At 38.6% G+C, this 27,141-nt stretch overlaps 1 protein-coding gene across 4 annotated transcripts in view; it reads right to left on the bottom strand.

The window, feature by feature from the left end:
- The window catches only part of LIN9 (lin-9 DREAM MuvB core complex component), a 38,340-nt gene that overhangs the window by 9,634 nt on the left and 1,565 nt on the right, over positions 1 to 27,141 (bottom strand). For 2 of the 4 annotated variants that reach the window (XM_064415354.1, XM_064415355.1), the window contains exons 2-10: positions 19,182 to 19,214; positions 18,070 to 18,164; positions 15,459 to 15,563; positions 13,465 to 13,598; positions 9,369 to 9,494; positions 4,338 to 4,495; positions 3,149 to 3,282; positions 2,086 to 2,205; positions 1,810 to 1,911 (exon numbers count right to left, since the gene is read on the bottom strand). In XM_064415354.1, the coding sequence (XP_064271424.1) occupies positions 1,810 to 1,911; positions 2,086 to 2,205; positions 3,149 to 3,282; positions 4,338 to 4,495; positions 9,369 to 9,494; positions 13,465 to 13,598; positions 15,459 to 15,563; positions 18,070 to 18,164; positions 19,182 to 19,214 (1,007 nt within the window). Of the gene's footprint in view, positions 1 to 1,809; positions 1,912 to 2,085; positions 2,206 to 3,148; positions 3,283 to 4,337; positions 4,496 to 9,368; positions 9,495 to 13,464; positions 13,599 to 15,458; positions 15,564 to 17,239; positions 17,435 to 18,069; positions 18,165 to 18,423; positions 18,473 to 19,181; positions 19,215 to 27,141 lie in introns of those variants that run through there. The other 2 variants (XM_064415356.1, XM_064415357.1) reach the window with 2 other exon arrangements.

Below are 27,141 nucleotides of genomic sequence, written 5' to 3'. Positions count from 1 at the left end.
ATTCACTTCCTCTTCCTCCAAATTACTTTCAGATAAGAGAAATAAAGGGCTGGGTTGAAACCTTATTTGAGGTGTGCTCTGTATTTTCTCATTTGTCCAAAATTCTTCCCATAAAATAGTTTCTTTGTGGTCTTATAAATAACAGCCTGGCAATAGTTTTCAAGAAAGTTTTCTGGGAATCAAACTGGTTTTGACCATTAATTTCTGAATCAACATTAAATGAGAAAAAGGGATTTGACTTTTTTTAAGTACCAATCTATCAGAAAGGCCAAAAAAACCATCCTGAGCAGCAACCCTTGACATAAAAATACATCTGGACTGGTGAATACAGCACAATCAATAATCAGCATTCACCAGTCTCATTGTACAACACCAAATTTCAGTACCTCCTAGAACTTCTAATTAAAAAATTGATTCCTAAAAACAATGCTTCAAGTCCTTCAATAAATGTTTAAGCCCTGTGATTCTTTGTAATTGTTCAAATAGACAAACACCAAAAATCTGTGGATTGATTTTATTCAAAGCATTCTAAAAATCTTCAAGCAGAAATAAATATTAATGTGGTATCTTTGTAAAATGCCACCATTTGCAAGAGGCCTATACTTGTAAAATTCAGATTTCCTTACACTGAGTAGTAACATACAGCCACATGTGACTTGACAAATTACACATTTTCATATTTAAAATGCAGAAACAAAATCATAAACAGATGAATTTGATGTACTAAGTGGATGTAAAGCTCAATACACCTTAGCTACAGAGTCCCACTGATCATAGCCCGTGACTCAAATGGGAAAGCTGCAGATACAGTTTAGCTGCATAAAGACTGTATCTTTTGTGTATTTCAATTTTACCATAATTCATCTTATAGCAACTACATCTACTTTAAATTTTCTTAGCTAATCCAGATGCCATGCCACCTTTTTCAAAATCAGCTTCATACAAGTTTCCTCTAAAAAAGCTGAATAGATGATACTGTCAAACAAAATTCATTACGTTGAATGGCCCAAATGTTAGTGTGTCATGTGAGCTTCTGACACAAATTTATTCATTTGACCAATTACACAGACTTTAAAATCTGAGAGACATTTTATTTCTCAGTTCTTAATATTTTAAACATGAATCATTCCAATCTCCTTTGGCATGTTCAAAACTGCTTTCCTTGTTAAAGACTTCAATCACTTATCTTAAGCTAAGCCAACATGAGCAATTACATTCCTCCATCATCCTGGAAAATGCTCCAGTGTGTTTTAATATTCAGTGAGCCTCAGCTTCCTAACATTACTTGTCTGTGCTCTTCTGAACTAGTACACAAAAACCACTCAGAAATTATTTTGTAAAAGTGAAGAAAAAAGGATTTTCTGTGTAGTATCTATAAAATGAATGTTTGCTTGCATGGAAATGAGTGTTGCTTTTCTTCTCCAAGAGGGCAGAACATTATATAACATAAAATATATATCATAATGTATATAGACAAACATTCTTTGCACAATGCAACTATACTTTAAATACATAAAAAGTCTTAAAGTCTGCACATACAACTAATACTTTTTTTTTAAAGATAAAAAATGGTAGATCTGGGAAAATAAGACACTTTTGAGGACCTCTGTGGTCCAAAAAGCAGCATATTTCAGAGGTTATAAACAAGTGAGAAAATTAAGAAGGGGGGAATAAAAACTTCAAAAGTTAATTTGGCTATTACCATACTTGTCATAAATTAACAGAAGGTCATTGAACTGCAGAGTAATTGGCAGAATAAACACAAAAGGACAATAAAAAACAAAATTAAGAGCTGCAGTTAATACTTACCACTTGAATGAGGAATTCTACTGGAAAGCCTCCTAGTGTTTCACTGTCTGTGCCTGAAATTTTGTTTTTCCATGAAGATTGTCCTAATAAAGGATCACTGTCCTATAAAGGATAAAACATCTAAATGAATACCTTCCTCTCAGAGGGTTTCGCTAAAATTTTGATCATGCTAAATAACGTCAGAAAACCAATCTCAAAAACTTTTTAAGGCAACAGCTTCAACATGTATCAAAAAAACACTTCAGTGATTAACACCCCTTGAACAAAGTAACTTACTGTGATTGGAGACTGGAGTGAAGGAGTGTAGGGCAATCGGGGAGGAGTCATGAAGAAGCGCGAAGGCCGCTGCTTCTGTCCGAAGGCAGCGATGGGCATGGTTTCATGAGGCTCGTTACTCTGCCAGACAGGGACAGGGAAATTAAGGATATATATACATATAATTAATCAATGCTTGATTAATTTTTACCCTTTTGGAACACGTAATTAATTCGTGGGATCTGGACTAGTCGTGCCTATCTGGACTAGCCTCAGCCCAACAGCAGGAAAATATTAACGCTTTGCTTTTGGCCTAGGAGTTTTTAAAGTGTTCTGGCATCACATCAAACAAAACCTGCATGAACATTTCCAAAAATACCATTGGCAGGAAAATCACAACAGGAGCTCAGCAGAGGATCCAAACTCAGAACATGACAGAGACTAGAAATATTACGTAGATCCAACACCACACAAGATACAAAAGAAAGGGAGGTCCTCCAGAAAACTTCCAGTCTGGGCTGGACTGCCTGGCAGGAGCCAGGGAGATAATCTCCAATTGTTTGACCAAAACAACATCCTCCCAGGTAGCTTCATTAGCACAAGAAATTGCAAAATCAAGTTCAGTCAACGCATAATACTTTGCATTAGTATTATGCATTAGTTTGCAACTCCCACAGCCCTTCCCCGACTTTGGGAAATCAAAAAGGGACAAGGTTTTCTTGAACATTTTCTGCAAATCCTGGCAGAAGCTCATTGCAGAATTCTCTTTGAGATCTTATACTACTCATTGTATTTATTCATATCGAACTCAGGCTATTGTAACAGCCTACAATAGCTGGTCTAGTAAATTATTCCACCCTGTGCCATTTTGCTTTAATCATAGAGGGTTATCCTGTTCTGTAAAACCATGAACAGTAAAATCTTATCATCCTGGAATTTCCCATGCATCTGTTATGCTTGTTTCTACTTTATGACAATACCACCTGGGTGTAATTTCTTATTTTTGATTAAAGCATATCATTGTAGATTCTTAAATTTCATTTTCTTATTACAGCTACTTTTAGACTGTGTCATTAATACTTACAAGAACTTCATAATCTGGGACTGTGTGTGTTCCAAGACCTGCCCTGTCAAAAGTCACTCTGTAGGTAGCATTAAGAGTGTCTACAGCATCAATTTGTCCAGTGAACAGACCATCATGGACACCTCGCAAACGGGCTGAAAAGAGCAACAGGAGAACCAAGAAACCAAACATTACAATGCTATGATACAAACAACAGAACCAGATTTATTACATCTTTTGCAAGTAATTCTTCATATATATATACTTAAAGGCCATATATTAAACGATTTTTTACAAAATTTAAGTTTGAAAGTCAAATATTTCCCTAATCTAATCCTTAGCACTACACTTATGTCTAAGAAACTCCCACTGTTTCATATCCTATACCTTCTGACAGACAGATTTTGCAGGCAAAAGTCAATTTCCACATGATTTTGCACAGCACTTCTCTCTGAACCCCTCCTCTGATGACTGCATATTTAGCAAAAAAAAGAGTGGAAGGCAGGTCCTTCCACACTGGAAGGATACAGGTCTAGGAGAGAGGAGAGGCAGTGTGGTGCATGTCTGCTCTTCAGCAAGAGCTAAGGGCAGTGGTGTCCAACACAAAAAATGCAATGAACATTTGAATAGGAGATACTGAAGTGAAAAGCACCTGGACGAAAATCAGACAGGAGGGAGGAATTCAAATTGTCATAAAACTAGACAAAACCTGTGCAATGTTTTCAATAATACTCCTTCCTCAGTTATGTGTAAGGTTTTTTAGTAAGGCAATGTCATGTTTAGCATACATGTCCAACTACACTGCAATACCAATTGTGTATCTGTTTCAAAACAGGTAGTTTTCTATTTATGGAAAAATAAAGTTCCAGTTTTATATTAGGTCAGATTTTAAACTCAGACAACACTCAGAATTTCGAGATTAAGCATCTCCCTCTCTTCAAAATGTGTTAGATATACTAGACATGTAAAAAATCTTACAATTTGAGCAGCAGAAATAATAAGCCATACTAAGTTTGCACCTCAAAACCTTATCACTGTTATAAAAATACCACCTAATCTTCACAAGCACCTTCCAATGAACTAACAAAAAACTGATACAATTTTGATGTTTTACATTTGATACAATTATGTGCACTAAGTGGATTATGACTTACTAAAATCTTATCAAAAGACACTTGGCTGCTTATTTTGTTTGTTTCTAAGAAATTACCTGTAACTTTTGTTCCTATTACAAGTGGCAATGGAATTTCTTCTGGAAGATCTTTGAACTGTGAAAGATCTGCAACTTTCCGCTGCTGCAAAAGTCTGATTTTCTGCCGTTTCTGTTTTAATGCTGACCTCTCTTCCTCAAAGAATGCAGAGGAACACCTGCAATATCATTAGATAAAATATATATTATACTTAAATTAATCACTCACAACATATGTATGTGAAGGCACATCAAATAAATAGGCACAGTTTAAAAAATCAGTGTGAAAAAATGAAAAGGCTTGGGATGATGTGTTCAAGAGAAAAAAATCTTGTTTAATGTATTTAGACAAGCTTACTCAGAATTCTCACCCTTAAAATAAGAGTCTATTTTCAAACAATACTCAGGAATAGTAGCTGTTGCACTAGTATATGTAAAGAGCACAAATTTTTAGGATTTTTTCTGCTTATAAGGATCCATCTAGGGTCACAACAAAGCTAAGGCTGGCCCCAGTCTGCTCTGGATGCCAGTTCAATGCACGTGAGGAGGGCATCCTGTGAGTGCCCTGGCTGCCTGCACTTACTGACACACAGAAAAACCCTTTTACGTGTGCTTATTAGCTCAATTAAGCTAACTGAGTATGAAAGGGCACCAGACTCAGCACATTAAAGGGCACTTCTCTGTCTCATCTCCTTGCACCTGTGCAAAGCACAGCTCAGCCCCAAAATCTGTTACACCGATGAACTGTTCTGAGATTTGTCATAGCAAAAGTTTATTTGATCTTGGGCTACTGTGTAAAAATCAGATCATCTCTCGTAGTCCCCTTCCCCATTTTGGGAGGTAGGGTTGTTCTTAAAATGCAATCTAAAAGATGGAAGGCTCACTCCCAAAGTGCTTACTTTGTATTAATTTTCATTTCTAACCTACTGAATAGGCAAGATTCATGAGGGAGATAAGCACAAAGCACAAAGACATTAAGGACTCAATCCCATATTTCATTCCTTACTAAAAAAAGTTTCTTCAGTCTCATGTCAATGAAAGAAGTAATTTTAAAAAGGTGCACAAATGTTATTTTAAGTCTGCCTGATTGCAGAAAGTTATTTATCAAATAATTTGCCACCTTTGTTAACTGTTTTACTACAGTAAAATGTAGATTAAACATTTTCTGTGCAACTCATACAGTCATATATTGATTACTGACCATTAAGTTCTATTTTATCAAGTTATTTTAGAAGAGATTGTCAACTCTGCTGATGGTTCCCTCTACTACACTACAAACTATTTTCTGACTTAAATCCCTTCAAGATGTTCCTCAGTCATCTCCAACCAGTACTACTAAGAAATCAGCTCCTTTTTCCAAGTCTGCTTCTACTACTCTCCTATTATATGCTGAAACAAACATTCTTAGGTTTTCTTCTGTATATCCCTCACTGAGGGATTTCCACAAAGCCCTTTCACTTTTCTCCATGATTTCTCTTCCTGGCATTGTGTACAAGAAGACTGTAAGCACTAAGGAGCCAGGATGCTGAGACCATTTTGTTTCACTGACCAGCAGTTTCACACTCTACATGCACACATCAGTTGCCTTTTATCTTATATATGTTTTCTAAGTTATATGGGGCACAGGCCACCTATTTTCTCCCTGTGCTAACACAATGAGATCCTAGTCCTAAGCAAGACATGGGAGAAAAACATAAGCAAGAATGAACTGAAGCTGTGAGGCACTTTTGTCAGGTAATGCAAAAATGCACTGCACTGAAGGCTCCCACATGAGGCTTTCCAACCATATCAGCACAAAAATCACCACTCTGTATAGTCTAGTTTTTGTATAGCCTAGAAATCCTGTTGTAGATTGAGGCTGTATGTGTGTGTCCCACTCACCAGTTTACCACTGAAGAGCAGAATGTGTTTACCTGGAATTATGTACTGTTCCAGTGCTTCTCTTAGGAAATTAAAATATCTGGAAAGGGATGTGGTAGACATAGAGAGGGATAGTGGTTGGGAAACTCAGGAAGAGCTTACTTGGATATTCTCATTTACTGATGCTATTGACTTCATATTTACTACTGGGAAGGAACAGGTATGAAAAAATGCTTGCAGTGGGCTGTGAACATCAAGTTGCAAAATGCAGGTCCAACCTTTTCAAGTCCATTGAGGAGAAAACAAAATAGATAAAAAAAAAACAAAAAACCCCCAAACAAACAAACAAGAAAAACCCAAAAACCCAAAACAAAACAAAAAAGCACTACAGACTTTGTATTAGTCCTTCTAATAATGTCCAGGGTCTTGCACTAGGAACAGCAAATATCACCTGATGCTTTTTGACTCATGCTCTTAGAAATACAAATTCAAATGCTGATGTACTAATCACTGACCTTGGAAGGTCCCCACAACAGCAACTACTGTTTTACTGATAGCTCAGATGGTCTTAAAAAGTCTCTGTCCCAAATGCTGTAACTATGGACATAGAAACTATTTGCAATACATTTCTGGCTCCTGTTAAAGGAAACCTCTACCCCAGCATTCCCCAAATGCATTTAATAAAGGTTATCTTCATGCCATCCTATGAAAAAATGAAGATTAAAACTATGGTACAGACCAAAATTGCAAACTCATTAGTTTTCTGTAGAGACTTCTCAAGAGGTTGAACATTCTTCTCAGTTTTTACCTTGCTTGTGAGAATTTGAACTAACAGAGGAATCACCACCATCAAGTAGTGGCAGGACAAGCAGATCTAAGCTTAATTCATATCCACTGCTATTTCACAAGCCAAATTAAGTTTACACAGAGTACACAAAACTAACTATTACCTGTTCCTTTTCCTGGAGCATATCTTTCCCCACAGTCTACAGGAATCTTACAAGCTTTGCAGGCTCTCCTGAAGAATACTGCTGTGCCAATCAAACACACTGCTGGTGTGTGATAGGACATTTAAGGTAGCAGCACACATAAGAAAATACTACAATATATTTAAACAAACAAAAAAAAAAGATGACAACCATGTGCATAACTATCAGAGAGACACTATTATCCTCTGCCACCAACACTGTGGCTGCAAAGTGTTATTTTGATCTCTAATGGGGAGATATCAGTGTTGACATATCCTCCATAAGATGAGGACAGAGACAAGAAATTTCTAACAGAATGTAAAATAAAAAATCTTTGCTCTAGAGATAGATGAAAATTGTCTTGAAAAAGCATTTAAATATTTTAGAATAATTCAAAGTCTTTTAAAACTAAGACCAAAGACCACTCATGACATCTTGAAAGAGACTACCAGTAATTTAAAAAACAATATTAGTGAAGAAATAAAAAGCAAACAGGAATTCTTACTTTATGTAGCTGTAAAGCAGTAACTCAAAGTTTGCATTAACAAACAATCAGACTCTTTAAGGAGTCAAATACTTCTACTTCAGAAATTAGATAAAGCAATTTCCTGCCTATTTAGATCTTTGGTTCCTTTGGTGCGAGTCTCTCTTTTTAAAAAAAATAACTCTATGATAGCTGAACAAAAAAAAAACCCAAATCAAACCCAAATCCACTCTCCACATGGCTTAAAAAAAGAAAAGCAAAAAACCAACCCAAAGACCCCCTGAAAAACAAAAGGAAATTTGCAACCAACCAGGCTGATGGGGTTTTGCAATCTGATGTAGAAAAAGTTCCTGCCCAGGGCATCCCCTGATCCCAGCCCCTGCTGGAACCAGACAATCTTCAAGGTCCCTTCCAACCCAAACCATTCCAAGACTCTGAAGTTTTACCAATGGTCCACCAGGCTGCTGATTGAGGCAAGCTTCTCTTTTAGAGAGGTAACCACTTTTGGCACAAGTCAAATGAGAAATTGGTAACTTAACCTCCAAATACACCATTTCTCTGCCAGTAGGAAGCATGACAACAAAGGAAAAGCTATCTAAGCTAAGCTCCAATTACATGAATATCTTTCTAAAAGGAGCTATTTTCAAGCTGGCTCTGCTGCCTTCCCTTGACTGACAATTTTTACTTTTGTTGTTTGCAGGTACAGAAGATGAAACAGTCTCCATCATGCAAAATATAACCTGACTCAGTGATCTATGAAGAAATATATTCAGTGAATATATTCAGAAATATACTCCATATCTTCCATATAAAGAAATGGATTCAGTGCCTTAGTGTTTGCATTTACAGAACTAAAGGCTGATTAATTTATGAAACACTACTTATACAATGACAAGGTGGTCAAATTTGGAAGGACCTCTGGAGGTTACCTCCTCCAACCCCTCCCCAGCAGAATGACCTCCAGGGCCACATCCAGAGGGCCTTTGAGTACATCTTAGGATGGAGATTCTGCCACCTCACTTGTGCCCATTCCCTCTTTTCCTGTCACCAGATAATGCTGGAATAAAACCTGGCCCTATCTTCTCTATACCTTCCCTTCACATATTTATGTGAAAAAAGATCCTCCCTTAGCCTTCTCTAGGCTAATTGCGTAGGTTTTGTGAAAAGGCTGAGCTTAATCAGAGGGTTTAAGAACTAAAAATTCTGTAATAGAAAAAGAACCTCATGTCCTTCTCTGCAATGGACAATACTTTATGGGTGAGTTCATCTCTTCTCTGTCTTGACAGCCAATCTAAGAAAAGTTAAGGATCTATAAAATGGTTTAAAACAATAATAAAAGAAATGAGGTGAAAATGTACACTTGTTTTCCCCAAGAAGAGCTGGTTATGACAGAAGAAAAAAACCTTAGTGAACAACTGGCCAGTTCTTCCAGGCCAGGCAACACTGCAGTGTAGAAGATACAAAACAACTTTGACACAACCTAGCTTGGAGATTTAGCTACCAGGAGTGGTAAGAGAACATTCCAAGCATAGGCTCATGAAAGCTACATGGACACATGCATTTAAGGAAGAGGGTGTGTGAGGGAGAGAGGTGCTCAGAGAACACCTCAATAAAATGAGTTTTACTACTTTAAAGATATTGTTTTGTTCTACTATTTGAATGCAAAAATTTTGAAAGGGAATAATTTCAGTAACATCAAAACTCCTTGTAAGTAACAGCTGAAAGAAAAGAAAAAATTACCTCCGTGGTTTTCCCATCAATCGCCTGATTTTCCCCCATTCTACTCTTGTCAATTTTCTGGTTTTCAAAGTTGGAAAAGATTCTTTCAGGCATATACAGAAATCATTATCTCCTTCAAATAGTGGCCTGTTGAAACATAATTAGTCCTACATTAACCACACCAAGTAAACTTTTGTCACAAGATTCCAAAAAAACATCCATCATCAGAAACACATTTCAAAAATATTAACATAAATTAGTCACATGAACAAGACACTCCTATTCAAAGAAGAATTTTAATTCAGCCAAAAACAAAATCAAGAAGTTTCCAGGACTACTACTCTTTGACTTTTGCTATCAGTGACATTTAAAAATGCTCCTTTCTCTAGTTTCTACAGAGAAATACACATAATTCATCCTGCTCTATAATGGATAAAAAGCCACCAAATGAAACTTCAGCAGAGTCAGCTCAGTGTCATGAGGATACTGCAACACACTGAAGGAAACCAGAGAGTGAAATATTGAGAGTAAAGGGAAGGACAATATGGTACTGAGAAACAGCCAGACAGTACCTTTTTTTCATCAATTCATTCAATTGTAACTCAGATTCTCAACAGAAGTTTCCAAAATACAGGAAATTGAACCAACTCATCATTCTCTGCAGCTGTTCAGGTGAGACTTCTATTGTATCCCCCCATGACTCCATGGTGAAGCACAGCACCAGTATGAGAGAAGTGACAGTTCAGAGAACAGCCCTGCACAGCTCAGGAATTTCTCTCTGATGCTATGACCCATCTCTATTCTGTTTTATGACTGCCTTTTTTTCTTTGTAGTACCACATTCTTCTTAGGCTGAGGAGACAAGGGAGCAGCAACAGATATGCCCATCTAATAGAAGGTTAATCATAAAAGACTGTGTGCAACTGAAATAGATCCCTCCTGGCAAGAACAAAAGGACAACTGCATCCTAGAGAAAGCTGCTTTTCTCCACTCTGTGCAGGGCACTGGGGTTTGGAGGGGAACGTACCCCAGCACAGAACAAAGAGGACCTTGGCAGCAACACTGCTTTCAACTGAGTGTCTGGGGTGGCAGGAGAGAGGAAAGGGGCACAGATATAAGGAAACCCAGGCAAGAATAGAAGAGAATAGTTTTGCAGTAGGAGAATCTGCAGCATGAAGTGAAAAGGAAAACAAAAAGAATGAGCAGTGAGGCTCAGGAAACAGACACAGAAGAGTATACAACAGTATAATTTTATCCACATTTACTATTGCTAACATAAGGTATCTATATAAAGAATAACTATTTAGCTTGTGTTTTGGTTTTGGGTTTTTTTTGGAGAAAGATAATCTATATTTGATTGTTCTTACTAACTCTTGTCCTTAAGCAGGCAAACTCTAAATCCACAGCATCCACAAGACTGGGAACTCTGGAAAATGGTGGAACCGAGTTACAGGTGCATCTGCTTCTGAGGACCTGTGATCACTGTAGTAGTAAGGAGCACTTCAGGAGTCTCTGGTGGCCCAAAATCAATGGCACTTTACAGAAAACAGTCCACTGCAGTAGTATATAGAGAATTCAACTGAATCAGCTTCAATAATCTAATAACCACAGATGAGAGTTGTAGAAATAAAAATATTTCAAAAGCTTACAGCAGACATGGCATTTTATTTGATGATTTCAATTTTGGATGCAATAATTTGATTAAAATATTCCGAGATTTGTACAGTGAGCCATATTTTGTCAGTTGATAGCTCTGTGATTTAAACTTTTTTAAGCTTCTCATTAAGCCTGGATCATATCACTCCAAACAAGATGCATCAAAGATTTTCCTCCAAAGATATGCAGTCTCTTAGTAAACTGTGCTATAGTATCTTAACATGGTCATATCTTATGAGCATTACAAGCTGTATTTGATTTGCAAGGAAAGGTTTTGGCAGAGGGGGGGGATTCAAAAGTGGCTTCTTTGAGAAGCTGCTGGAAGCTTTTCCTATATCCCACAGAACCAACACCAGTTGGTTCCAAGGTGGACCCACCCCTGGCCAAGGCTGAACTCATCAGCAATGGTGGTCGTGCCTATGAAATAATGTAGTCAGGAAGGGGAAAAAAAACCTGTGCAGCAGGACAGAGCTGCAGGAGTATCTGAGAGAAGCAGCTCTGCAGACATGGAGCCAAGGTCAGGGAAGGAGGTGCTCCAGGCACCAGATCACAGATTCCTCTGCAGATCACAGATTCCTCTGCAGACCACGGTGAAGCGGCTGTGTCCCTGAGCCCATGGAGGGCCCCACTGGAGCAGGTGGATGCCCAAAGGAGGCTGTGAACCCCCTACTGGGGCAGGCTCCTGGCAGGATTGTGGAGCCATGGAGAAGAGCCCATACTGGAGCAGGTTTTCTGCCAGGAGTTGTGACCCCATGGGGGTCCCAAGTGTGCTCCCCACACTGGAGCAGTCTATTCCTGAAGGAGTACATCTCATGGAAGGGGCCTCACTGGAGCAGCTTGTGAAGATCTGCAGCCTGTGGGAAGGATTCAGGTTGGAGAACTTTGCAAAGGACTGGCTCCCATGGGAATGGGAGGATTCCTTCCCTGGAGGAAGGAGCAGCAGAGAGAGACAACAAGTGATGAACTGACCACAACCCCCTTTCTCCATCCCCCTGTGCTTATGGGGGATTGGACATAAAGAAGAGAGAACTGGGAATAAAGTTCAAGAAGAAGGGAGGTGTTTTAAGATTTGGTTTTATTTCTTATTATCCTTCTTTGATTTGACCAGCAATAAATTAAACTAATTTCCCAAAGCTGAATCTGTTTGCCCATGACAGTAAGTGGTGTGGTCTCTCCCTGTGCTTATCTCATCCTTTTGCCACATTTTCTCTCCTGTGTCCAACTGAGGAGTGATAGAGCAGCTTTGATGAGGACCTGGTCTAGCCAAGGAGAACCCACCACACCTGCATACATGGATAGCTATCAAAGAGGATTTCAGAATTACCTGCTAAACTCAAACTCTAGTCTACTGATAGACCTACAGTTTCATAGACAGTTCTTTAAGAATACACTAGAAGTTCTTGGTCTGTTGCAAAAATCATTATTAAAAATGTCACATATTAAAATTACTCCTTGAAATAAGCAGGGTTGGGGTTTTTTGTTTTATTTATTATTCTTGTAATTGGGGAAGATGCATGAAAAGACTAATTCTTTCAAAGGAATTAAATTCTAGAGAGGATGAATTTAAAACTAACTAAAATGGATGTGAAATTTTTCCACTTCTGATGAATATATGCCAAAATGTTTTTCTGTTGCTATGACTGCCTTCTCAGTTAAGGAAAAAAAGCTACAGCAATTGTGATTAAAATAGGAAGGAAAAACAGTAATTATTTTGTTTGTATATTCAGTAAAATAATGCTTAACTCTGAAGCCATTCTTTAGAATATTAAATAGCTGTGTTGCATCTATTAGTCAAACAGTGCAGATTTTAATATTCCATTGATCAGTAATGTCTTTTAAATTTTAGAAATTGTTTATTTTAAACAGTTCACACCACTGTGATAGAGGCATTAAGAGAACAAATGCCAAAAACTCTGAGGCACAAACTGCAGAAACAGTCCAGGAAATACATTATGAGATCCAAGCAGGATGCTGATATCTGGACAAGAGTTGAACAGTCACAGCCTGAAGCTCTGTTAGTGATTACAATAAAAACAGGATGATGGGAAAAAACATTTAATATCAACATTTACACCCTTTAGGAAAGCAGCACTTTATGAAGAAGCAGTGTCCTTCCTATCTCCTCTGTACAGCACTGATGCAAGGGTTCAGAAAAGTCTAAGTGTTCTGGAATAAAATCTGGTATCTGGTAGAGGCAGAGTGATAAAAAGAAAATTACATCCATGAAGGCAGGCTTCTATGCAAGACTTTTTAAAGTTGGTATTTGCAAAGAACCAAGAGCACATACATTGCTCATCAGAAAAAACAAAAACACCCACCACCACCACACAAAATAGTTTTCCCTAACTAGTAATTTAAGAATAAATTGGAATATCTAATCAATATATGGAACTATGCAGCTGAGTTTTAGAAAATTATTTGTTTCTATGCTAATAAGAGATAATTATACAAACCAGACATACTTATCTATGTTTGAATAGAACCATTCATATATGCACCACTTGTGAGCTTTGGGCAGCTTGAGCAGGTTCCGAAGCCGTAAACCAATCTTCTGTGACACTTTCTTTTCTGGTGTGGACATTGTTGTACTAAACTTCTATGTAGTAAAAAAAAACAAACAAAAACAACCAAAACCAAACAGTTAAACAGAATCTAATATTTTCAGTATTCAAATAGAGCAGATTTTCCTGATAAAAGTCTGCATATATTGTTTCACAGCAATGTTTTTCTTGCAGATCTATAACAACCCTTACTGCATTATATCAGCAATGCAATCAAACAGAACAGACAGCAAATTTTAACAGGATCAATACCATTATCTCCATACAAAGCTCTTCTAACAGAAACATTTTCCAGCACTGAAAACTACATTATTGGTCAAAATACATACAGACTTCCACACTCTGAGGCCCCACCGACTGTCTCAGGTGAGCATAAGTGGTGTTGCAGCTCAGATGCCAGCTACAGCACCTGCCTGATTTGCACTAGAACTTCTACTCTTGCTTGCTCTTCTTAAGCTGAGGATGAAGCTAGGACAGGAATGTAACACAGGCAAAGCTTTGAGCAGAGTGTCTGCTTAGCAAACTGCAAGTGAAACGAGCAATCAAGATTTAACTACATTTGAAAGCTATTTTATAAATCACGGAAAAGACAGTGTTCTAGATTGCTTGCATAATAGATAGATCCTTGTTTAAACAAGACCATAAAACAAAAATCTGCAATTTTGTTCCAAGGATGGCTGTCTTAGCTGACAGAAAGAAAACTTCTCTGCAAAAAGTAACAGCTTTTTGAGACTATAGGTTTAACGGAGTCCCCATGCCATCATCAATTGTTATCCTTCCCCAAAAACTCAAAGTATTTTGGACTTTAGTAGCAGCAATAATATGATAAAGCACAAGGTAGGCACCTTGTTGGCTGCTGCTGCCCTAGATACAAGCCTCTTTCTCCCACTGGAACTCCAGGAAACAAAACCTGGTGGGACAGCAAGATCTGTGAACTACAACAGCTGCAGTCCCTGCAGTAAATATTTATCTGGCAATCACTGGACCTCCTGAATCAGACATTAAAAAAAACCAAACAGCTGGATTTAGAACATTACTGTCTTTCTACTCTTAAGAAATCATGGTAATGAAGAGAAATGTCATGGTTCTCACCTCTGGCAGAACAGACCCAGCCAAATGGCAAGAGCCAAGCTTTTCACATCAGGCACTGCACAGCACAGCTCGGAAGGCAAATCAGAGCAGTATTCAAATAGTACTTTTTCAGTGAGGTAAATTGAGCCTCATAAGTGATGGCACAGAGAAGTGATGTGGATGACAAAGGTACTACAGAGCCAGCTCACTGAGACTAAGAGACATTCCCCTTTCTATCACAACAAATAAAGGCTGACAAATTACAGCTGCTTTTTTGTGCTATATCAAGGAGTGGACGAACAAGTGGAGGATGGAAAAACAAGCTCTTTGAACTGAGGTCTTCAGCATTACAGGATCAAGAAGGTAAAGCTGGCCATGAACACAGTCAGGCCACAAATCTAGAACAAGTCCCTAACTTGCTGAGCTACATTAAATTCTATAGTAGCCTTCTCAATTACATAATCAGTGCAAAAAACTTAGGCAGTTTTCAACTGAAGCTGAATAAGTTTATGCTGACTACAGGAGATAATTGTTTGCAGGAGCATGATGGCAATGAGTCTGGAATCCTTTCTAGCTCTGTGTGTTCATGTTCAAGATCACAAAGAACAGGTACTCCCACAAACAAACTGAGGAAACCAGTAGTAAGAAAGAAAAATATTAATCTGTTTTGAATTGTGGTTTACTTCTAACAACAGTTTTCCTCACAAGAAGATTCATAAACCAAAAATGCAACTTGAAAAGCAAATATATTCAAATTTTCAACTAGAACACATAGGCTTGTTCCCCTTTTTGGTAAAAAGATCTCCATACATGTATGTAGGTACCTGTGGAACCATTGCAACCTTCTGATTTCTTTTGGGGGACCTTGTGTTTATCTGTCTGTCATCTTCCTCACTGAAGAGTCGACTCCGTTTGGAATTTCTGAAGGGCTGTATGGAACAAAATTCAGAATTACACGCAAGAAACCTGATTTCTCTGTTCATGCAGAGAATTCACAGTGAGAGAAATGAAATGCCTCTTGTCTTGTCACCTGTTGGTTTTCAGGCACATGGTACACAATAAACAGTGCCTCCCAGCACTCAGAAATCTAAGGACTGAGAGAAGGAGGAGTTCAAGATTCCAGGCTTTTCCAGTGCTAACTATAACCATTACTATGCTGCTGGCCCAGTTTCACAGAAGTATTTAGAGCCTAACTCCCACTTGTTTCCATTAGAGTTAGGTGTCTAAACACTTGTGTATCTTAGCTTGCCTTGGTTATAAGTTAAACAATTTGTTTTGAATTTTGGATTAAAAAAATGTTTATTCAAACACTGTATTTGTTTGGTATGTTCTCAGCTATACAGAATTTTAGCAAGAGTTTTCTAATAAAGTGATGTGTTTGCTGTTTTTTTAACTCATTGAAAGTATCTGCATAGCAAAATGCTAGGAAGATTGAGTCTGAAGAAACTACATCTTGAATAAATTATGTGACAATCTCAGAAAAAAGAATTTAGAATTCATACTAAGTGAAATTCACTTGTGTACTACTATAGCTCAGAAAGAATTAGAAGGCTGACTGAAAACAAGAAATGATATTGCAAATGTATCATGAAAAAAACTCATTTAGTTATTCCTCAATATCTGACCCTGTGACAAAAGGCTCCTGCTTTCACTGAGGACAAAAGAGCAACCTGTGACTGGCTGTAGCACTGAGGGGAAGCAGCTTTTCCTTTCCCTCCATGAAGATTCTGTGGCCCAGCACAACAGCCAGAGACAAAATGAATCAACACAGTTAAATAAAACTTCATTAACAAGCATTTGCACTTTAGAAAGACATTGAATGCATTTGTTACTGGTTAACTGCTTGAAAAGAGATGTTTTCTATTAAATTAATCAGTGGTAGTTAAAAATCTGTCTTTCCCAAGCCATCTGAACATGAGGCTTTCCCAGGAAATGTGCCTTGCTTATGCTAAATTAGATATATTTTATAAAAATAACTACTCAAGTGTATTTAAGTAACAGAAGTGCCCTGTATGTGATAGGCACCTAACCACATGCAGCACACAGAAGAAAACATTCATTTTTGATAGAATTAATTCCTGGTACAAACCAGGGAAGACACCCACTGGACAGAGGAACCAAATTGACAAGGGAACCAAATCATCATGAGCCAGACCAAGCAAACTGTTTATGACCCCCAACAGAAACTGCCAATCTCTACTCCAAAGAACCACCTAAAATGAGAAGAGTGTTTCATCACTCTGAGCTGTCTGAAATAACAGAGTGAAATAAAAAGTGCTGCAAAGAGGTATCATCCACAGTGGCTAAACAGGTCAGGCATTTTTGGAAAGATTTTTCAACCAACAGTAAAACATGTATTCAAAACTTTCAGCATTCAGTAAACTCAAACTACTCCATGACATCTTAGCAACATGGGTCACTGCCAACATGTCAGACTATGCTCTGATCTTTCCCCCAGCTTTCTACAGAACGCTGAGCTACACTCAAAGTTTGACTCTGTGTTTTTACCACCCACAGCCACCATATGTAAAGACTGACAAGGTTTTTATACAGGTATTACAGCCAGTCACTTTGGGTCTTTAGCACATGTGATCTTCTAAGTTACCAGTGAGGCTTGTTTCTGTGAGATGATGGGCACTCCTGGGAAGCAGCTGAAAACTGTGACATGAACTGCAGGAACTAAAGGTCTTCACAAAGTTCTGGTCTCTGTCTGGAACTGCATTTTGTAGACCTTATCTCCTCTAGCATAAACACATAGCAGCATGTGTGTATATATGCATCTGTGTGAATCCTATAATACCTAAAAATAAGTACCAGGGAGAAGATCACAGGACAAGAAACAGTGAAGCAAAAACCACAAGGCTGAAATGGTCAACCCAAACACCAGACATCCCACTGGAAGCTGCAGGCTCATTTCATATCCCCACCCCAAAGTTGTTCTTTAATGCAAGAGCTCCTATGAAAGTTCTCAGAATACACAAATTTCACTGACAGTTCTTTACTTTTATTAAAATCTGCCCCTCAGAAGACACAATGAAGATACCTTCCCTTCCTTTCCTTTATGCTTCAGTTCTCAGCCATAATTAGAAGTGAGATATTTCATGAGATACAAAAATAGCTGATCAGAATTGGGGATCCTGAGCTCAAGGTGGTAGATACAGTACAAGTACTTCACACAGCATGTGCTTTTCAAAAAAAAACAGAGAGGAAATTATTTTGACCTATCTTGAATGAGGTCAGAAATTTAATGTGTTTGATTATTCTTTTTTAAAATATGTTTTCATCTCTTATGCAAACTGTGCAAAGTGCTTGTGAAGGATATAGTTTCACCTTTGGACATTACAAAACTATAAATCTCAGCCTTTTTTTGTGATCCTTACATTTGACTCCCTGCATGGTATTTTAATAATCCTGAAGCTTTTTACTGCTTCTTACCATTTCCACTGCAGACCCAGCATTCTTGCTTTTCCAAATGTGTGTTTTCTGCAGAGAATTGTATTTTTCATTCCACGAACTGGATAAACTTCCCTCTGTTGTGAAGAAAGTACATCATTTATATATATATATATAAATATGTATGTGTATGTTTTAACATAACTACGGTCCAAAACCAAGTATAACATCATCAACTACTAAAATATTTACTTGCAACATCTTTGAATTCAGTAACAAACAGATTTTAGATTTCAGTATTTTTATTAAATAATTCTTAACATTAATTTAAAAAAAACTGAAGGAGGTTTTCACTACAAAGAGGAACATAAACAAGTATTTTTTATTTATGACAACCTTTAGGTTTCTTGAAACCTCCTTGGCTGGAATCAGTTACTTCCACTGTCAGGTTGACACAAATCAACAGTTGAACTGTGGCTGTAACTGAAACCTGAAGCTCTACAAGACATAGACACCTAGTTCTAGAAAATTATTAAGTGGGTGTACACTAACAAGTAAATAAAATCTTATTCCAACAATCTGCATTAATGACAACATATTCAACAGACCATGCCTTCTTCTTTGTGTAACAAAACCCCTGTAATACTTAAATAATCTTTAATTACTGGGCAAATTAGAAGTATTCAAAATTTTTATGAATGTTCATGAAGATAACTTCAAAGAAAAAATATAAGCAGCAGGTTTGTGATTTAACCCACAATTTGCTGACAGAGAACCCCATAAAGTTGCGAAATGCCTTCCTAATGTAAATTGTGTCACACGTACAGGTCTCACTAAGAATCCTGCCTGTATCTCCTGCTCAAGAGATGAAAGATTACCCCAATCTTCTCATCAAACTTGATGCCTAGGCAGTACTTTTGAAGAAAAAAAAGCATTTCAGGAATTTCACCCAGAAGAGCAGTGTCTAAACACACCACAATATATGTAGTTTCTACTGCCAAGGATTATTATTCTATAGAACTACAAATACCTGTAATAAACCCCACCATATTTCAACAAAAAAGCCTGTGATTTTCTTGAACTTTCTGAAGACAGAAACTAAATATACCTGAAAGTCAGACTGGGTACAAGTAAATAACATATTAATTTCTTACCTTTCAAGCTCACAAGTGCTTTTGCCGAAGAACCTGCAATATAGCAAAAAGTCCACATAAATCACAAGCTATTTCAAACCCTACAACCTATACAGAGTCTACTCATTCTTAATTAATTCTCAGGCAGAAGGTGGAATTTAATATTAAAATCTTTCACAGCTGAATGAGCAAACCCAGCATACCTTCCATGGCACCAGGCAGAGAATTGTAATTTTATTACCAATAAATCCTGAAAGCATATTCACATTTTGGCTTTTTCCTTTAGTTTCATGCCTACAAAACAACTATAAATGCTGAACACTTGGGTTTGACACAGCAAATTCTCAACAGGCTTTATGTCTAAACTACATTCTCCCATGTGGCTGCTTGTTTAATGCAGTTGCAAATGTATTTTACAACTGACAAGAAAACTAAAGAACACTTCTTTTTTAAAATGATTTCTACCAGTTCAAAATTCTTCAGTGCCCAAGATTTCCAGGAAAGGAGTGGGTTCATGCTCAGAAAGAAGATGGATAGCTAGTTGCCCCCTGGTGGTACCTCTTTGTTCAGAAAGATTCAGATCTCAAATGCAGACAGGATTGTTACTTTGCTCAAACTGTTCAAACAGTGTAATAAACACATGAAAATGTCAATGCTCCCCTTCCACTGCATCTGTAGAACCTCTGCAATGCTCCTGACCAGGAAAAACAAAACTGGGCCTTCATGCTCAGAAATGTTCAAGTGTCTAGGAATGAGCTGTCTGAAGCAATTGCATTAGCACAGGGGAAGATATTCCTGCATGACAATGCCTCCCCAGATTCCTGCTTTTCTCTCAAATCAATTTTATCTTTCCAGTTATGTTCCTGTGTGACAATTACGTCTCCCTGTCACTTTCTCTGCTCTCTCCTTCATCTTCTCTTCAAAACTGCTGCTCCAAGAACTTTCTGGCTCCAAAGCTCCAGAAATTCCTTGCAGCTGCCATTTATCCAGCTCCTTACCTCACTAACCTCACAGTGCCAGAGATACTTGCCTCTACGAGAATACATTCCAGGGAGTGTCACAGAGAGTACAGGTGCAGCAACAGCAAAAAACCTCCCTAATCCCTTATGTTTTCATCATAGCATTTTGTTTGCTGCCATCTTATTATGCCACTTGTTAAAAAACAAAATTTCAATACAAAAAAGAAACAAAAAGGAAATAAAGTTTCTATTTCTTTTCCCCCAAAAGCTTAAATAAAAGAGTTTAAGATATGAAACAGAACTAACTTGAACTCACTGAGGGTTTAGAGAGCTCCCAGTATCTCCCAAGCGACTGAAATCTACAACATCAGCCACATGTGGGGTTACATGTCAGAACCACGGTGACACACCTGGGCTGTACTGTCACACCTCCTGCACATTTCTTCTCTGATCTATCACCTTTGTTGGGTTGGAGCCCTATCAGTGACTGGCACAGGAACATGATTCTGTGATGATCTGAGTCACAGGGAGTTCAGCTTTTGAAACAAAGCTGTATGTTCAAGGTATCAATTTTGTTCTTACATTTTATGCTAAAAATCCTACACCACACTGTGCTTGCATAAATGCACAGGTAGTCTGCTATCAACCAAGAATGAACAGCTCTGAAAGGTAACATTAGGAACAGTGAAGTGTGTCCCAAATTCACATAAGTGTGCAGGGGTAAATACACACAGCTTAAGAACACAACACTGGGGATGGGCACAGTGGAGCAGGGTCATCAGGGTTGTCAAATGGAGGAGATGCTGCCTTTGCAGAGCAGATCACCTTCTGAGAGGGCTCAGGCACTTCATCTGAACACACAAGCATTTTCTTTTTTCTCACTATCTTGTTGATATGAATCAAGTTCAATCAATCCAGTCCAGGGTGAGTATGAACACTGTTAACAATGGAACACAAACACTCAGCAAGAGGCAGCAAAGCTTTATCTAGGCTGGTGTCAGTCTCACAGCCCAAGTGCCTGAGAGGCTTTGCTAGCCATGGGATGCTTCACCTGTGAGGATGATGATGATGGGCCAGCAGAAGGTCACTGTGCTACTTCCTAGCTTTACAAGATTAGCACTCCAAAACAGCATTAGTTGCCAAGGAGTTTTCCACATGGGATAGTTAATCTTCCATAAGTGCATGTTAGAAGAGGGCTGCTCATTTGTTTTCACTTGACCTGTAATTAATGTATCCAGGGCATCTTTATTTAGGATTACAAATGTCCAGATTAAATACTCCTGAACTATGGAAGTTCAAAAGTTAAACTACACTATTCTACTGTAACAAAGTACAGAAAAGGAACATCAACACTTCTATAGCTTAAAGCTTTAGAACACATGTAGGATACTAAAATGACAATGGAGGTGTCCATAAGCTTCATTTTACCTCAAAGGTAAACAGTATGACACAACAAGGCTTTTCTTGTCAAGTTCTTCTATACTGATTTTAGGGCTACCTGCAACAACACCAACTCCAAGGAATATGGTACATTTCCCCACTTTTTCCTTTTAGTTGGGCAGTACTGTCAATACTACCAGGGCCACAGAACCAGAAATTAGGATGATGATCTATAGCAATACTGTGTTACAATAAAAACCAACCACTAAATACAGATAGAAGCATTTAGAGAACTAAAAAAAACCCTGCCAAGTGATGTAGGATAGATTAAGTTTATTCAAACTACACACAACTTCATTTACAATAATTATTAGATTTATAATATACTAGCCTCACACTAAATGCCAGTAATCTTGTATACTCCTATTCTGAATAACAAATATATAATCACAGGCAGTCTTTTTAAACTGCATTTTAATAATAAACAGAGATTAAAGTAGAATACACACACAAACACTTGAATGTAAATATCTATTATGACAATGACACAGACTTCATTTCCAGAAACACTCAAAAACAAATGGGTGGAAACAAGAAATAAGGCCTGTGAATCATACAGGTTATTACAACTAAAATCTACTTCCAGCCCCTCCAGGTTCAGAGGATCTCAAAGGAGACTTTCTTAATACTGAGAGTAAAAAAACCCTTAACCCAGGGAGGAAGCACAGGCAGCTCAGCACAGCAGTGGCACTGGCACACAGCTCCAGTGCAAACTGTAAATTACCTTAGCTTTGTCTTACTATCCTACTGAGCAGTGCTTTGCATATGCTGTTAGTAAATTAATTACCTGAACACAGTGTTCACACTTGACTAAGTTTCTAAAATTAGGAAAAGATTCAGCAGAGATCTAGGAGATAAATTTCAAGATCTAAAGACATGTTTTATTGGGAGAAAGTTAAGACGCTCCAATCTTGTTCTTCCCAAAAAAGGTCAAGATCTGCACTGATCATAAGTATCTACAATGAAAGATAATTCAGATGGATAAACAGCTCTGCAGCCTTTTTTTTTTAATGGAAAGGCATAACCAGACCTATTTTGTGAAAGATTACATTGGGTAATTTAGATTAGCAATTAATACAAAGTTTAATAGATTTTAGGTAACTATACCAAGAAAAGGCATGTTGAGCTTCCTGTAACTCAAAATCTTAAACCAAGTTCAATACATTTTTAAAAAGAAAACTGTAGCTAAAAAGGAAGCTTGAAAATGAAGCACAGAAATTCGAAATACAAGTATACCCAGCATATTTAATGAAGAATCTAAGATGATTATAATGGCCTTTCCTGGCTCTGAAAAAAACCACCAATGATTCTGTAAAATATGTGCACCACAGATGTGCAATAAAAATAACCCTGTTCTAGATTATGAGGTATTAAATAGTATCATAACAGGAAGCTCATCAGTAACTAAGAGTCAGGAATGAGTGTATTTATGTGTTTTGTGACACTCACAAGAAATGAATTTCAGCAAGTCCAGATGAAACCAAATTGATCAAAAGCCACCAAGGTTCAAACCACGCCAGGGCTGCCAAGCCTGGCGTGACAAGGGCCCTGATGTTCTCATGTGTGGCTGGCTGCAGTGGCAGCCACGGCATGGACAGCTCCTGCAGTCCTGAACTGCTGCTCCTCTGAGCACACAGACCCCAGCAATCCCTCCTCCTGCTCCAGGGAGGGAGACACACAGGGCACTGCAAAAAAGAGAGCTTAAAAACCTCCTCTGTCTGCTCCAGAGGCTGTATGAACTCTCTGAGAAGCATTTTTGATGTGGAGACAGGCTTTGAGGAGTGGGAGAAAAGTGCAAAAGCTTTTACCCTTTTCAAAAATAAAAGTCAAGTTTAAAACCAAGCACCTACTGCCTCCCCTCACTTGGAAACATTCTAACTGAACAAAAGCAGAGGAGTTTGACCACTATTCAATATGGGCAGCTGTGAATGCCTTGATGAACATCCTCAGTACTAAGATGGAGTAAAGCAGTTTAAATGTGGCTCCTCAACTGCTGATTTGAAAATCTAAACAGGAACACACACAACCATGTTAGGTTTGTGAAAGTGTTTTCAATTAAATAATACATTTATAACAGCTCATAATTTTGAAAATAAATGTTACAAGTAACCACAGGGATGTTCTACAGCTACTGATTTCACTAATGTCTGAGCACAAAGGGGCATATCTAAATCAATATAGAAAATTCTAGGATCCAGATCAGCAATTACATTATGTAAAGGCTTTCCTCTCTAGATCGTTAGACTATTTTGTCTAAATCTGCACAGGTGAGCACTTATTTTAACACTGGTTGCATGACTGTCTCAAAAACCTATGTAATTAATCTGCATTGCCAGCACTAAAAATGGTGTGACAGAAGACACTCCCGGAGAAGAGGGAAAAACATGAGCTTTATTATAGACTGAGTCATTAATCCTCCAAGAGATCATTCATCTATACAAGCACGGCACAAGTTGTTTCAGCAGAGGAAGCACCTCAAACAATTGGCCACTGCAAGGAAAGCTTATTCAGGAAAACTCTGAAAGTAAAACACACATAAGAGGGAAAAGTGGCTTTGGGGACTTTTTAATGCTTCCCCCAAACTTTGGGCTCACTGAAGAGATAAATAAATAAATAAATAAACACTAAATTTTCATTTCAAGATGAGTCAGTATTTTCCTCATGTTATGAGCCCACTAATAAACTGACATATGTATATTTCCAAATCCTACTTTAACTACTGGATGGAAGTAGGTTTTCCAGCCATGTGAACCCTTCTACAAGGACTTCTGTAGACAATAACCACAATAATAAAGTCCTCTTTTTGAAACGGTGTTCTCATAATGGACAATATACTGATACCATGGTAACATACAATTTTAAAGGTAGGCAGCACAAATAATCCCAAAAACTATTAGTTCTGAGTACTGTATAGCAGCCACAAAGCTAACCTTGAGCCTTCTCCCAAATACTGCAATCTCACAGAGTTCTGCTGATTTTTTTGGTCTCAAACATCCAGGACACAGCAGTGCTGAGCTCACAGCCCCTTGGGCTGAAAAATGGAAGTGCCAGAGGTGTGCCACAATCTCCTGCAGCTGTCTAGGAAAGCAGCAGAGCAGAGGACCCATGAACCACAGCAAAAGGTCGTGTTGGGGGTAAAGACAACAATTTCTGCTTGAAGTGCTGCCGTTATCCTGCAGCCTCCCCCTATGTGATAAAAACCCATCCAGTAAGATCCTTACCCTGCTTCCCTTCTGCCTGTCCTAAAACACAAGCCCTTATGAACAGCACCAACCATGCCTACCAACACATGATATTTGGCAAAACACTGACTTCATTTGTACTGCAAAAGCTGAACCCTGACACCCATCACCCCTGGAGTGTGCCTTTCTCCAATTCTCCTGCTGCTGGTTGGAGTGTGCAGCACAGGAACGCTGCACTCCAGTGCTGGCAGTGCCCCGTGCCCCTGATCCCTGATCAGATCCCTGTCAGAAGTGGCACCTCCCTCTCCCTCTTACAGAGCAGGTCCCAGCACCTCCTCCCTTGTGCCAAGGGATGCACCAAGAGGTGGCAGAGCTCTGCCTCCAGCGGGAGCAGGACAATCTTCAGTCACATCTGCACGTGCTGCCTGTTTTAGCCAAGCCTCAGCAGAAAGTTCATTTCACATCAGAGCCTCCCCTCAGCTCCACTGCACAAGCTTTAGAAGCACACAGCCCACAAATCAGATTGCTATTACCAGCAGCAGGAGACAGGGCAGCATTATGTATGCTCCAATACAATCCACTGATTCCCTCTTTTGAGGCACAGAGAAAAAGCCATCTGGTCTGCAGCACCAAGGCTGCCCACCATTTACCTCCACTGCAAAGTTACCAGGAGATAAGAAGAAGGAAAAAAAGGCATTGACTAAAATTAGTCACTCATTGGGCACCGACCCAACAGCCTGCAGAAACAATTTTTTTGTCATCAAAACATAAATCAAATTATTAGTATTTGAAGTATTTCTGCAATTGGCATCTTTAGTATTCTGGACTTTTTCAGCTAGAGGATTTGCCACAGATTTGCTCTTTCTCCACCTGCATCCCAAATTACTGCATGGCTCTCCCCTGGCAGCACAGGAAAGGCCTCAAACTACAAGAAATGCATGTAAACTTACACACCATTTCAGGCTGCCAGCATGAAGCCTCTCTCTGATTTATATGGGCAGAACAGCACCTTTAGCAGATAAAACAAGTACATATCATGAGAGACAACTGTGTGCATTACATTCATCTCACTCCTGGGTTAAGGAACAGCCAGGGCCCAGCTGAATTACAGAACCTGCCAGAGGGCAAGTGGGGCTATCAGAATACTCTGGGACAAATTCCACTTCATCAGACATCCAATCTGGAAGTAAAACTGTGTGGTCCTTACCATACAGCAAAAGGTCAGTTTTCTTGTCACCTAGTATTCTGTGTTTACCTGTAATTATTTTGATGTGAAAGCTCAGTTGTGGTCTACTACTTTACTATAAACTATGTTGGAGAAAATTCACAGGGGCAATGGATAAATCTCAAAGTCTCTTAGTAATGAACTATTCCAACTTTTTTTGGAACTTCTTTTTATACCATAAGAATTATTCCAAACCCAATTTTGCAATGCTTACTGCTATTGTCCTTTATATATTAAGCTGCACACTGAGAGCTGCATGAAGTCAGTGCTAAATTAGCCAGGAGTAAGCTTACATCTTCATTTCAAGTACAGGACTGGAAATGAAAGAACTATGTGTGGCAGTAACTGGTGTAACTTGAAAACATCCAGATCACCAAAACTGGATAGAATAGGAATGGAAGCACAAGGCAACCACTCCTTGAAACTTTCACAGTTCCAGCAGGTCAGCAATGCTACAGAAAACATGAAGCTTGCTGTCTGATGGAAAACAGCCCTGACTTGTACCAAACTTAGGTAAATACAGACCTTAAGGTCAAGGTCAGCAGAGCAGAAGTTTACTGCCTTTACAAACAACCACACGGTGTCTGCTTCACCTGCCAGGCAGAGACTGCAACAGTGACACTGCTGGCAAGGGTGGCCAGCATAGCCCCATCCTGAGGGAAACTGAGTCACACTCTGCTACAGTACCTGCTACAGGTGAAGTGACAGACCTGTCAAACCTTCCCGATGTCACTGCAGGCAATATAAAAGTGACAGAGAAGAAAAAGTTGGTTTTACTACTTCACATTAACTTATTGAAACACATTGTGCAAGGCAAATGGAGGAACAGTAACTTAAACATTGCCCATTCTAGTGAACACGGAAAGTTCATTTAATAAGCAATAAACCACAGCTAATTATTAATTACAGTCATATCAGCTGGTCCATGACTTGTATTAATCAGTCTGTAAATGCAGCACAGCATCCACGACTGAGCTGCACCAAGCTGAGAATGCCAGCTCCATCCATAATTTACAATGATCCTCCATAAATCTGCTCAGTTAACACAATGACACTGGCCATGTGGGCACATTCACCAATTTTTCTCCTGACAGTTGTTGGAGCTGTAACAAAAGACTCACAGAAGCAAGAGTTCCACTCTGAGTCACCTCTCTCTGAGAGTCTTTGGATATGGA

Source organism: Passer domesticus, chromosome 3 (assembly GCF_036417665.1).
Source record: "Passer domesticus isolate bPasDom1 chromosome 3, bPasDom1.hap1, whole genome shotgun sequence".
Taxonomy (NCBI): Eukaryota; Metazoa; Chordata; class Aves; order Passeriformes; family Passeridae; genus Passer; species Passer domesticus.
Note: the sequence above shows the minus strand (reverse complement) of the source record. Positions and strands in the feature narration are given on the sequence as shown.